Source organism: Artemia franciscana, chromosome 6 (genome assembly GCF_032884065.1).
Source record: "Artemia franciscana chromosome 6, ASM3288406v1, whole genome shotgun sequence".
Lineage (NCBI taxonomy): Eukaryota > Metazoa > Arthropoda > Branchiopoda > Anostraca > Artemiidae > Artemia > Artemia franciscana.
Genome location: NC_088868.1, coordinates 31,664,518 through 31,679,748, shown reverse-complemented (window position 1 = coordinate 31,679,748; position 15,231 = coordinate 31,664,518). Strand labels below are relative to the sequence as shown.

General features: G+C 35.0%; 1 protein-coding gene across 4 annotated transcripts in view; it reads right to left on the bottom strand.

The window, feature by feature from the left end:
* LOC136028317 (uncharacterized) overlaps window positions 1-15,231 on the bottom strand; it is a 79,431-nt gene that overhangs the window by 22,545 nt on the left and 41,655 nt on the right. For all 4 annotated transcript variants that reach the window (XM_065706083.1, XM_065706082.1, XM_065706084.1 and 1 more), the window contains exon 6: window positions 11,978-12,105. In XM_065706083.1, the coding sequence (XP_065562155.1) occupies window positions 11,978-12,105 (128 nt within the window). The remainder of the gene's footprint in view (window positions 1-11,977; window positions 12,106-15,231) is intronic.

Below are 15,231 nucleotides of genomic sequence, written 5' to 3'. Positions count from 1 at the left end.
ATAGTTATTTGGTTAAAATTAGTTCAAAGATCATACAACAAAAACTCCAGGATCGACAAAACCCCCCAGGACCCGGGGGCAGGCTTTGTAAATTATACCCTGGGGGCATATGTAGTTAATATAGAAGGGATGATCGTATAAACTTCAGAGAGGGCTCATTTGATTGGAAATTAAAGTTCTATTTCACTTTTTAAAAGTCAAAAGAGATCAGAGGGCAATCAGACCCACTCCCTTCACGCCCTTTTCCCCTAAACCCATCCGATTAAAAATTTTGAGATAGCCATTTGTTTAAAAATAGTTCAAATATCAGATAATAAAAACTCAGGGGTCAACAAAATCCCCCCATAGCGCGGGGGCAGGCGTTGCAAGTTATGTATGATAATGGTAGATGGTAATAAGCTTACCTAAGCTATGGATGTCAAGTCGTGATTTTGTTGAAACACTAATTTAGACAGGACGTGTGCCTGTCATCATCAGGTTTAAATTTAGGTTCAGTCTTTCATCTGCCTTTGACCTGTTAAGATCAAAACTAGTGTATATTGTTTAGCCAGTATTTCACAAAGGATTATTATTTGGATATTTTACAGCCTTTTATCACAATCAACGGTTTGAACTATTTGTATTACTTCAGTACCTTGAATGTAAATTAACTCTGTGACCTTCAGGGAATATAGAAGTTTCAAAAAAGTAAAACAATTGGATTATTATTTATGGACTAGATTACTTGTGTCAATAGACGCTTGCTGTGTAAAAACCTGTTTGGCGGATTTGTGTCACGAAATTAGACATTATCGAGCGCCAGGAAATGGCGCTCGATTTGGCAAATTCTACGGCTACCTTTGTGGCCTTTTCGAATAGTCGGTATAACTACATCGAAGAAGGGAAAATCTTATCAAGTATTTTGCTACGGATCACACAAAAAAGCATCACTGAGTGAGGGATTTTTGCCATTCGAAGAGAATTTCGCCAAAGCTTCAAAAAACAGGAGTTCAAGGTGCTTTTACTAAACTGGCTACATTTCCGGGTGTGTATCAAGAAATAATAGGAATCACTGGTGCTGCTTCGACAAGCAATGAATCTTCACTCTCGTCTACCCTAGTAAATGCGCAGAGTGAAATTGCCAAATTGAAAGTTAATCTTCGTCAAAATCTTCACAAACAGGTGATTGAGAAATGTTCAGGAGACAAAAGCGTTATCAGTGAAAAAGCAATTAACACTACTGTCACCAAAATCTATGATGCGATAACTCTTGATTACAGCTCGAAACTTACAAATATTGAAAAGATGATCAAGCTCAAATAACGGCGCTAGAAAATCGCGTCGAAACTCTAGAATACCGCAACGACGATTTGAAACAGGAAAGAAGATCCAACGTTCTTTTAATCCATGGACTGTCTCAGAAAGGTAGAAAAACACTGCCCAGTAGCGTCCCAGAGCTTACTAAGATCTAGAATAAGATCAGATCTTACTTAGTAAGATCAAGATCTTACTAAGATCAGAATTACTAAGATTACTTTCATTACTAAGATCCGTGCGCTGGATAGTAACATCAAGTCAACTGAACGCTGACGTAATCGAGTTAGTTCAGCGGAGAATGTTCTCCCGCCCGTCCTTGTCACTTTTTATCCGTCTGATTACGCAAAGTGCGTGTTCATGAGAAAAAAAGCTGGCCCGATCGAAAGTATTTATATCCCATTATTTAACACCAAAACGCGAGCAACTACTGAACCTGGCACGTGACAAATGGAATGGGGAGTTAGGAATGTATGGACTGATGGCGGCCGTGTATTAGCTGAACCAGAAAACAGTACAGTCATCTTGAAAATTAAGTCACCACATGATCTGATCAGTGATCAGTACTGACACGTTGAGTAAATCCTCAGTTTTTTCATTTATTTGGGATCGCCTGTTTTGTTTCGTTAATTTCGTGTCAAAAATAGTTTCGTTTGTTTCGTTGTTTCGTTAGTGAGAAAAAAATTCTCACTATTCAGTGTTTTAAACTGTTATCATGAATAGTATGACCAAAGGGCTTTCAGATCTAGAAAGTAATCGGCTGTCTGTTGACCAATTATTATACACCCCTATATCAAATGATAATTCAAGGGAAGGAAATAATACCCAAGCAATGAAAGCTAGTAATTTTGTAGATATTCAGTCGCTGAAGAAATGGTCGGTCAAAGAGGATATTATTTTTACATTTTGGAATTGCCAAGACCTTAGGACATCGTACCCTACACTCCGCAACATATAAAGTGAAATGCAAGAAACACCGTTAGTAATAGGACTATGTGAGACGTTTATGTCGTATAGGGATAATTTTTCTGAGGTATTTCCAGTTTCCAGGATATGTTAGTGAAAGAAAACAACGACAGGCTATGGAGGGAGGCGGTCTGGCTTTGTTGATAAAGGAAGGAGTTTCGTATTAGGTGAGGGAGGATCTCTTGCTATGGATTGAAGGAAGGCTCGAGACTCTCTTTATTGAAATAGAAGATAAATCTGATAAAAATGTAGTTGTTGGTTTAGTTTATAAGACACCGTCATTTAATGAGGAAGTTTTTATTGAGGAGATAAAGAATTTAATTGAGAAATTTAATAATGATCATAAATATAAAGTAGTAATGGGTGATTTCAATATTGACCTTCTTAAAACTACAAGCCATCTAGATTTTCTTAATTCGATGATTCCATCATTCCAATACCCCTTGGTAACTATGCCTACATATGTAACTGATAAGTCTGCGACGCTGATCGATGATATATTTGTGGATGGAAAGCTGCTTGAAAGCTCATATGCTGACGTTTTACTTACGGATGGATCCTACCATCTTTTTCATTTTAGTAAAAAAAAAAATCTTACAGGGTTATAGATAAGGTTGGTCACATAAATAAAACATTTTCTCGTGAATTAAGAAAAGATAATTAAAAAAAAAAATTGAGAAAGAAATGGATGATGCAGATTTTACTCCAGTTTCTGAAGAAGATAACCTGTCGGTTGCGTATGATACTTTTGTTGCAATGTCATCCAGTTCCTGCACCTCTTTCAACTATAGATACTGAATGAGACGTGTCCTCTTAGAAGACTTAAAAGGAGAGAACGAAATTCCCAAAGAAACCATGGATTACACAGGGTATTCTAAAGTCTATAAGTCGAAAACATGAACTGTATAAAACATACCTAGATAAACCATCTGTCATTAATTTTCAGCAGTTTGAAAATTACCGGAATACTTTAAACGGATTGAAACGGAAAGCTGAAAAAAATGTATTTACAAAATAAGTTTATGAAACATAAATGTCATATGAAAAAAAAAACATGGAAAACGGTAAATTCACTCCTGGGTCAAAAGGGTAAAATAGAAGTTATTAATAAATTACAATCAGGGGGGACTTTGACTACCCCAAAGGATGTTGCGAATTATTTATGGGAATATTTTTCTAGCAAGGGAGCGAAACTTAGCGATGATGCTCGGAAAAGAATCAAGCGGCCTTCCAAAATAGTTCAGACGGTTAAAAATAGTTAATGCTTGTACTATAAATGAAATGAGTAAAATTATCAGTAGAATGCAATCTAAGTCAAGTAGTGTCGACGGGATTTCTCTTAAGATTACTAAATTAGTTAAATCAGTTATAACACCAGTTTCATGTGATTTGATTAATAAATCTATGGAAAAAGGAATTTTCCCGGAAGTTTTGAAGGTCGCTAAGATAATACCATTGCACAAAGGAGGTAAGAGAGACGAACTTTCAAACAAAAGACCCATTTCTATCCTCCCTTTTTTTTTAAAATATATGAAAGGGTGATTGGATCCAGGATAACTGATTACATTGAAAATAATAAAATTCTTATAAATACTCAATTTGGTTTTAGAAAAAGTAATTCCGCAGAAATGGCAACTATTAAACTTGTTGACTGGGTAAATACGTCGTTTGAAGCGGGTCTTATTCCAGCTGCTTTGTTCCTAGATTTGGAGATGGCTTTTGACACGATTGATCATAAACAGTTATTACTTGAGCTGAAAAAATCGGTGTGACCGGAAAGAGTTTGTCTTGGTTTGAATCTTATTTAAGTGATCGGAAGCAAATAGTGGTGAATGGGTTTTTTACTTCTGTGGCTAGTGCGATAACTTGCGGAGTACCCCAAGGTTCCATACTGAGTCCTCTTCTCTTTTTAATTTTTATAGATCGGATTAAGTATTATTTGTCAGAGGCTGGTATAACCCTATTTACAGACGAAACTCTTTTACTCGTAGCTGCTCCATCAGTTGATCTATTTTTTGATAAAATGATAAAGGCAATGACTGAGTTTATTGAGTGGGCAGATTTTAATCTTTTGACAGTAAATTATACTAAAACTAATTACATTTGTTTTCTCGGATATCTAGAAACTAATATTTCTCGGATATATTGAAACTAATTTAGAATTAATAATAAACGGAAATCAAATAAAAAAAAGTAAAGGTAACAAAATATTTGGTTTTATGATTCATGAAAATCTATCATGGAAAACACATTCAAATATTATAGCTTCAAAGTTGTCCAGATCTCTGGGTGTGCTTCGCCGAGTTAAAAACCTAGTATCCTATAAAATTCTTCGGTTACTTTATTTTGCTATTTTTTACCCGTATATTTGCTATGGTTGCTCTTTATGGGCTAGTAATTTTGTGTCCTGTTATAGAAAAATACAAAATAAAGCCGTTAAACTTTTGTCACCTAAAACTTTGTTTACTCATAATATTAGTGAACTTTACACTAAGAATCAACTTTTTGATATTTCAAAAACAAGAGATTACCAAGTTAGGATTTTCACATATAAATTTATCAATAATATTCTTCCCTCTTCTTTCGAAAATGTTTTATCTATTAATAGTGATCTCCATAGCCATGATACACGAGGGGCATCAAATCTGGTACACCCATTTAGAAATACGGTTATTAATACGGTATATACATTTAGAAATACTACTTTGTAATTAGAAATTTTGCCCCCTCTGTATGGGATATTACTCCAATCAAAATAAGAGCTTTACAAATAAATAAAGCCCAAAATAAAGCCGTTAAACTTTTGTCACCTAAAACTTTGTTTACTCATAATAATAGTGAACTTTACACTAAGAATCAACTTTTTGATATTTCAAAAACAAGAGATTACCAAGTTAGTATTTTCACATATAAATTTATCAATAATATTCTTCCCTCTTCTTTCGAAAATGTTTTATCTATTAATAGTGATCTCCATAGCCATGATACACGAGGGGCATCAAAGCTGGTACACCCATTTAGAAATACGGTTATTAATACGGTATATACATTTAGAAATACTACTTTGTAATTAGAAATTTTGCCCCCTCTGTATGGGATATTACTCCAATTGAAATAAGAACTTTACAAATAAATAAAGCCCAAAATAAAGCCGTTAAACTTTTGTCACCTAAAACTTTGTTTACTCATAATATTAGTGAACTTTACACTAAGAATCAACTTTTTGGTATTTCAAAAACAAGAGATTACCAAGTTAGTATTTTCACATATAAATTTATCAATAATATTCTCCCCTCTTCTTTCGAAAATGTTTTCTCCATTAATAGTGATCTCCATAGCCATGATACACGAGGGGCATCAAATCTGGTACACCCATTTAGAAATACGGTTATTAATACGGTATATACATTTAGAAATACTACTTTTGCAATTAGAAGTTTTGCCCCCTCTGTATGGGATATTATTCCAATTGAAATAAGAAATTTGAGTCGTCTGACATCCTTCATGGCTGCAGTTAAGAGATTTTTCCTTGCAAAAGAATAATATGTTTGTATGCATATGTATGTAGCTTATATGTTTGTATGTAGTACTATGTAGAGTAGAGAAGACTACCACCTGCTATCAACAATCCCTTTGGGGCTTTCTTAGTGGGTGATGCAAAGTGTTTTTTATACATTTTTAAAATAAAATTTATATTATCTTATGTATCTTATCTTACCATTATTATGTATAAGACTCAGGTTCGCCTAGGAGAATGCATTATATTGTTGGTTATGCCCTGGGGGCATATATGGTTCTTATAGAAGAGGTAGTCGTATAAACTTCAGAGAGGGTTCATTTGATTGGAAATTGAAAGTTAAATTTACTTTTTAAGAGCCAAAAGAGACCAGAGGGCAACTAGACCCCCCACGTCCTTTTTCCCTCAAATACATCCGACAAAAATTTTGAGACAGCCATTTTGTTAAAATTAGTTCAGAGATCGTATAACAAAAGGTTATGTCGACTTCAAGGTTGACCCCCCCCCCACAGGGCCCAAGGGCTAGCGTTGTAAGTTATGCCCTGGGGGCATATATGGTTCTTATAAAAGGGATACTCGCATAAACTTCGAAGAGGGGTCATTTGATTGTAAATTAAAAGTTCTAACTACTTAGAACTTTCTTAGAATTTACTTCTAAGAAATTACTCTTTCTTAGAAATTACGGCGAAAAACTAGCATCAGATCAAATTTGTATAACCGAGGTTCAGTCCCAAAACTTGGATACTCTGAAGATGGCTCATTTTAACGAGTTTATTAAACTCCACCTACACGATCATTACCTTGGTAAAAAGGGTGGAGGGGTAATGATTTTTTGTTGTGATAATTTGTCGCCAAGGGAAGTTAATGTTCTAGGAATAAATGAGTATGATGAAATAATTTGGATTAAAGTTAAACCGAAAGTTCTCCCACGCCCATTAACTAATATAATTGTTGGTTGTTTTTATTATTCACCCGGCCAAAAATCGGAGCAGCGTAGAGACTTCTTGGAAAAACTCCATGCATCGTTTGATTACCTCCAGTCTAAACATCCAAACGCTGGGATCCTACTTACTGGTAACGGAAATGAACTAAATACAAGTCATCTTTGTCGGGAAGCTAATTTAAAACAAGTTGTTAATATCCTAACCACAAAAAGTGGTACTTCCCTTGACATTATTTGTACAAACATGCATGAATTCTATCAAAGACCCAATTCCTTCCCCCCACTTGGTGCAGACCATCTTACGCTTTTGCTAAATCCGATACAAGATCATATCCGCAAGCATAAATTTGATGTTTTTAAGTATCGACCAATTACTGATAGTGGTCTACTCAATTTTGGTACATGGCTTTCAGAAGAGCAATGAGAAGATGTATTTGCCGCCAATGATTCGTATAAGAAAGCCGAACTTTTCCAAGAAAAAACTAATCGATAATTATTTAATTCATTTTTCAGAGGTCAAAAAGAAAAAAAATGTTCTAATGATAAGCCGTATATAAATGATGCAATAAAAAGTTTAATCGGTCAACTTGGACTGTATAGTCAAGAAAATTAGCGGTAAAACAGTCAAAAATGTTGACTTTAATCTTGATGTACTCCCTGAAACTACAGTTAACTCATTAAATAGACTTGCTGCTATTGTACAAACATTTCCAGCTCTCTCATGTCATATTCCCCCACCCCCAGCACCAGACCAGGATATCCCTGTAGTACAACCTGCTGATGTTGAGGCGGAAATACGTAAACTAAAGAGAACTTCAATATGCCCCCTTGATATCCCCATTGATTTAATAAAAGCATTTCCTTATAAGTTATCAAAACCTTTATCAAATATTTTTAATACAATTACTAGAAGTGGTTCATTCCCTAAGTGCTGGAAAAAAGGATACATTACACCCATACAGAATAAAGGTGTTAAATTAGATTTTTATTGAGTTCGACCAATTACCTTAACACCAGTATTCTCTAAACTGTATGAGAGTTTCGTAGCAAGATTGGCTTAAAAACACAAGCCTTGTACTTCTTGATGAACAACAATTCAGAAACATGAAAGGATTATCAACAACACATTACCTGGTCAGTCTCCTCGATACTGTATATAAATTACTTGACGAGCCAGATACTTGGCTCAATCTCCTTTTAATTGACCTCCAAAAGGCTTTAGATCTAGTTAGTCATAATGTGTTAGTTGAAAAGTTGCTCAATGAATTTAATGACCCCATTTTCTAGCCAATATTATTAAATCTTTTCTGTCAAATAGGAGTCAAGTTGTTAAGTATAAAAATGTTTATTCTGATTCACTCCCTATTTCTTGCGGAGTTCCGCAGGGTACGCTTTTAGGTCCTTTGCTAATTTTGGTAATGATTAACAATCTTGCTAATGAATTAGCCAATCGATGGAAGTTTGTGGATGACATGTCATTGCTCTCCAAGATGTTGTAAGTGAAGCAGCCCAGTCAAAAATGAAAGTGAACTCCCATAAATCTCATATTATGACATTTAGTTTTCTTAAATCAAAGCCATCATTTGTTACCCCAATACCTACTGAAATAATTGTAATAAAAACTAAACTCTTAGGGGTCACACTGACTAGTGATTTGAAATGGGATACCCACATTTGCTTTATTGTCAAACAAGCTAGTACATCTCTGTCTCTCCTTAAGCTATTTGCTAAATTTTCGCGTCCAAAAGCACACATACTCCGCCTTTATAGATATTTTATCCGTCCACAGCTTGAGTATGCTTGCCCGGTGTGGGATTTCGGACTTACCTTGGATCAGTCCGATAGACTAGAAATTGTCCAGAAGAGAGCCCTGAGAACGTGCCTTACATTTTCCTTCTCAAGGAATTGCACCTCCCTACCTTGACAGCTGGACGTGTTACTCTTTGTACCAATTTCGGAAATAATCTGCGTTGTAACCCAAGCTTTCAATGTATACTCCCAGCCCATTATTGCCCTCCAAAGCCCCGTTTACCTCGATCAAAAGCACAAAAAATCCCAGTTTTAAATCCCATTAATGCAAAAACTGAGCGCTACAAAAAGAGCTTTGTACCAGCGTTTGTTGAACTAATTAATAAAGGAAATTGGTATTGCATCATGTTAATGTGTCATTTATATTGTTAATGATTCAGTTTTGATGTTTCATTTTTATATGACATTCTATTGACATTTTTCTATTCCTATACTCATTCTTATTCATTTTACTTGTGTTACTTACTTTTTAATTATGTACTTATGTTTGTGTACTTATGTACTTATTTTTTTCATTGTACTCGTTTTTATTTGACAAGCCAGTTGGGCTCATTGTTGTGGATTATGTTTATATATTCAACTTTTGTGCTTATGTTTTTTTTATATACAATGTAGGCTAACTGACAGAAAGCAACAAGTTCAGCAGTTCTTTATGTTGTGAGTGTTTGCTTGTTAATAAAGTGCTATTCTATTCTACTTTTTATGCGTCAAATGATATCAGAAGCCCCCACCCACACCATTTTCCCCCAAACCAATCCAATAACAGTCTTCAGATAGCAATTTTGTTAAAAACGCTTCAAACATCAGATAATAAAAAATCCAAGGTTAACAAAACCCCCCGGGGCCCGGGAGGGGGTGTTGTAAATTATGCCCTGGGGGCTTATATGGTTCTTATAGAAGGGATACTTGTATAAACATTAGCGGACACATTTTGTTCAAGTTCACTTTTAAAGAGTCAAAAGAGGCCGAAGGGTAACTAGCCCCCCCCTCCCCCCTTCACGCTCTTTTTTATCCAAATCCATCCAATAAAGATTTTGAGATAGCCATTTTGTTAAAAATAGTTAAAAAATCAGATATTAAAAATTCTGGAGTAGAAAAAAAACCACGAGCTCAGGAGCAAGTGTTTTAACTTATTCCCCCTGGGCATATAAGGTTTTTAAGTAAGGGGAGGTCGTAAAAACTTTAGAGATGACTCATTTAATTGGAAATTAAAAGTTCTAGTTACCTTTTATAAGTCAAAAGGGATCAAAGGGCATCTAGACCCCCCCCCCACAAACACACACACACACACAGTCTTTCCCACAAACGCATCAATCAATTGTATCAATTATCATATTATATCAATAGTATCAATTTATTGATACTAAAAGAAAAAAACTATTACAAAAGTAAAGTGGTTACTAGGCCCAAGAAGCTTTGCTTGTAATGGACCACAGAGAACAAGAATAAAACACTATTATAAAATATATACAAAAAAAACAAAAAAAAACAAAAAAAAAACTGGAACAAGACAAGGACATTGAATAGATAAGATATTTAACAAATAGAAGATTTAGAAGCAGATTTAACATATAGCTGAAAATGATTTTAAAAGAAGAGAAGAGACATACAAATTAGGAAAGGATTAATAAAGAGAGAGAAAAATTATTGAATTGGAAAGACCCGACGAAATAATGCCTTTGCAGAAAGAAAAAGAGGAACATCCGAAGGGATGGAGTTCCATAATAGAATTGATCAAAATTCACCCGATCAAAATTTTGAGATTGCCAGTTTGTCTGAAATAATCCAATGATCAAATAGCAAAAATTTTGGGGTCAACATGCCCCACCCCCTCTAGAGCCAGGGGGATGGGTTGTAACTTATACTCTTTGGGCATATAAAGTTTTCATGGAAGAAGTGGTCGTATAAACCTCGAAGGGGACTCAAATGACTAGAAAGTGAAAGTTCTAAAACCCTTTTTAAGAGTAAAAAATGATCCGATTGCAACTTACCCCCGCCCCTAACCAATCCTCTTTTCCTTTAATGGGTCCGATTGAATATCTTATATAGCCATTTTGTTCAGAATAGACCGAAGATCATATAACAAAACTCCAGGGATAACACAGCCCACCAAATCCTGGGGACAAGTGTTCTAAATCATGCCCTGGGCATATAAGGCTTTTAGGGAAGGGATGGTAGCATAAACTTCTAAGGGGACTGATTCAATTTAAATCAGAATTTCTAGTGCACTTTTTAAAAGTCAAAAGTGATCAGAGGGCAACTAGCCCCCCAAATTCATCTGATCAAAATTTTGAGATAGCAATTTTGTTCAAAATAGTTTAAAGATCAAATCGGTCAACACAGTCTCCCAGAGCCCGGGGAGAGTGTTGTAAGTTATGTCCTGAGTGCGGATCAGGCTCTTTGTGAGGGGTGGTCGTACAAACGTCTGAGGTGGCTCATTTGATTCGAAACTTAAATTTCTATCTACCTTTTTAAGAGTCACCAATAGTGATCAGTGGGCATAGATACCCCCCTCTTTTCCCCAAATGAATCCCATCAAAATTTTGAGGTAGCCATTTTGTTTGAAATACTCCAACAACCAGATTGGTCGTATAAACTTTGGAGGGGACTCAAATGATTAGAAATTGAAAGTTATAGTTTCCTTTTTAAGAGACAAAAGTGATCCGATGGCAACTAACCTCCCCCCCCCCCATCAACCCCAAGACCATAAGGCATAATTGTTAGTCTCCATGCAAGGGGTGGTTTTATAAACTTCGGAAGGGGCTCATTCAATTGGAGGGTTTAGTAGATTTTAGACTTTTACAGTGAGCAAAGAAGGCAAAACCCAAATTCTTGTTTGTAATGATTTTTGTTCGTTTCAAGCTTGATTTAAATATTCGATTTAAGTTCCACTTGTTTTAAGATTTATTTATTAGTACCTATTGTATGTTTGTTTGCTATGATTGTTTATCTAACTTGTGTTCGTTTTGGGTTTCATTTATTCTCAAATAGTAAATTCTTGTAATTTATTTATTTATATTAGTACTTGTTGTATATTTTTTCGCTATGACTGTTCATTTAATGTCTGTTCGTTTTGGGTTTCATTTATTGCCAGCACCAAAAACCTGTCCACCAAACCTGTGACAATTTTTAATCGCTCAAAAATGCGTCTGTTTCCCATAAATTCCTGTCTTCCCAAATTCGGCAAAACGTAAAAACCTGTCTTAAAATTACTTTACACAAAAATACACTCAACAATTAAGTAAGGTTTTTCATTTACATTTTTATAAATTATTTCAATTATTTTTACACAACCTTTTCTAATTCAAAGAAAATTATTTACCGTTTCTAACTGCTTAAACAAAATTTTATATACATGATTTCTTTTTTTTGGGGTGGAGGAGGACTTGGGGTCCAAGTCTTCCCTTGTATGTATACCTTAAGAAATTCTAAAATTCAAGGGAACTTACATTCCGAGACTTTTTGAACACAATGCCATCAGTCCAAAGAGACCAGACAGAATTGCCACCATGCTATTCCACAGAGGCGCAAAGGTGACACTTACGAGTCGCTCTTGATTATAAATAAAATTAAGCACCTAAGGAACAGTAAACTTTATCAGAATAAGCACCCACAATGTATTCACCACACAAAGCATCCACAGTATTCACACCAGATTATTAAAATTAATTCAGAAATCAACTTTCTTGGCAATGTTAACCTTTATCTAATAAGGTAGGTACAAAATACAGACTGCATGACTGTAGATACGTTATCAGTCTTAACATGATGAGGTTTGCGTCAAACAGTATGGGTAACTTGCGAAAGCGGCAACTGGCGTTAGTGTCGACAAAAAACCTCAATGCCATCTAGAGGTGGGTGATATTTGGCAACTTCTCAGTTTAAAAATAAGAATAATTATTTAATTTGTGTAGTTGGTAAACACAGCGCAGTAGTCGTGTAGTAGTAAGTTTCTGACCTCAATTCCTGACAGAAAAACTATAACAAAGTGAAGAAATGCCAAGTGTCGCCAACCGTGAGATAACGTTGATAGTTTTATTGGGCGACAATAGAGCCAGTTCCTACTCTAATAAGTCACCCATGTTCTTTAGTTTGTGCAACCAACAAGCTATGTTGCGTGTTCAACACAGGAGACTATACTCACAATGATGTATAAATGCTAATCTATAATTAACATACGGCTTATTAACAATAGTGTTTAGGGTAATATTGTGCCGAACCTTTATTAACTCATTCGATTTCAAGGCATAAAAATTGAAACACTAAGATATTAAAAAACACTTTAGATTGAAAGTAAAAAGTAGTATTTGTGTCACTTGAAGCACTAAGAAATCACAGTAGAAAAAAGCACCACAGAGAAATAAAAAGAACTAAACTCAGTTGAAATCGCAAAAGGAAAAATAAAAAACTTATGCTTGAAAAGAAAAGGAAAAGGCACTAAAATCATTAAACATCAGAACAAAATGTAACTAGAGAGAAAAGAAGCTAACTAAAAATAGGGATGACTTCATAGTCATGAACAACAACCTTGGTTGCTCTGATTAGGGATTATTTATAGCCTTGGTACATTTTCTGGTCTCTCTTTAGGTTTACAATCTCTACATTTCTTTATGCCCCTTTCATATATGTGCTCAGTTGGACATCAATTTCCAGCGATCATAACTATGGACAAATTAGAGAAACTTATAAAAGAAGAAGCAGCTTGTAATTGGTCGAAAATGACTGTAGCTAGACATTGATGTGTAGCAAAACATGCATGTGGATCGAACTTTTGCAGCTTCAGGTTATTTTAGTACATTTTCTATTCTTGGTGGTTCTTTTGAGATAAACAGTGGGTCCATGGCAAGGCCGTATCCAGGGGAGGGATCAGGAGGTTTGACCACCCCCCCGAAATGTTTTTCCATCTCGCAAAAACGTATTAAAAATTAATAAAAAAATTTCATGCGTTCTTAAAGTTTTTTAAAACTTTAAATCCCCCCGACAAAATAAACCTCCCTAAACAAATTCTGAATACGGCCTTGGTCTATCCTGCCATGTCTTGGTGTATTTTGGACTCTATGGCTAGTAGAAAGAATCACAACGAATATTTCACGTGTATAAAACTAGACCTCTTCGGCGTTAAGACAGAAATAATCTAAAAAGTACCAAAAAAAACAGAAAAAAAAAGATTAGACAAATATATGTACAATTGTTACTCCATGACAAACATAGCAGCAGGAAATATACACAATTAACTGGCATCCAATGATGCTATTCTTTCAGTTTTGCAATTTACTCCTCTTGTAATTTAGCAAACCGAAATTATAGTTTTGGAATGGGTTCCATTTTAAAATAATATCATAAAATAAATGAATATTTAAATTTCCTGTATCTGAGTAGATTGATAGATCCACATTTTTTTCTGCTGCTTCCGTAGCCCCAGTGTGCAAAACCTTCATTATTTGATTTTTATGCTTTTGTGTAAAGTCATTTTTTGTGGTTTTCCACGAGCATTCATTTCAGTTTATCCACTGTTAAGTTTTTGTCCAGATATTTTTGCCTTAGCTTTATTGAATAAAATAGGAGTAGTCTAGATTTGAAATAGTATTAGACGTAACCTTGTAGGGCTTGTGCAACATACAACCGCGGTCACCACTCCAAGTAGCTTCAGTGGTACCAATAAAGGAGATCCGTGCCCCCTTGATCTCCCCGCTTGGCAATTTTGAAAAAAATTCTGTTTAAGGGTATTTTCATATAAAAATCCCTTTTTTCTATTCCCCTCCCCTGGGAATGAGTTTCCCCTCCCCCTAGATATTGGAAACTAAATTTTGCTCCACTTCCTAAATTTTCGTGAAATGAATGGTAAACAAATCCGCAGACAATTTCTCCACAAACATCTTGCAAATCCTCCTCTGTTTTTCAGAGGACCCACGCTCCAGAATCATGCTGATCATTGTCATCACTGTCGCTTCACATATTCTAACCTTGGTCCGCGCACTTGTCTTCCTATTCTTCCAAACTTTTTTCAACCATGAAAAAATACCCTGGGCCTTACCTTTTCTACTTTTAATACCTTCACTCCACCCACCGACTTCACTAATAATTCCCTTATTCTCATTCTTAGCAACTTAGTCTCCTTAACATTTGTTTTCAAACCTGTTAAAACACCATGAACTCTCAAAACCTCTAAAAGTTCATTCATTTTGCTAACATTTTCATCTGGAACACTCAAGTCATCAGAATAATCTATGTCTAGAAGAGTTTTACTTCTCCATTGGATTCCGTCCTCTTCTGTAGCCTTAGATGTGCCTCAAAGGACAAAGTCCATCAAAATGTTTGTTCTTACAAAACCATCTATGTTCTTACATAAGTTCATGCATAAATGATATGTTCCTACATAATTTTAATCATTCAATCACTATTTTTTTTAAACAGTTTAATGCCTATTACTAGTAGTTCTTGTGTTGTCTTGCAACAATGAGGAAAACTAAACTTATTGGAGCCCAATGATGATATATTCTTCAAAAAGTATTTTGTGGCTAGGATTTTAAAAAACATGGCTGCTTAAAGCAGAATCAAAAGAAACAGAAGTAATATTAATAATATTTAAGTAGCAATGTTTTTGAAAATCCTAGCCACAAAATACTTTTGAAGAATCCGCCATTATTAGCAATGATCTTGGCATAAAGCAAGTAGTTCGAGAAGCAATTGAAATCAGACTTAA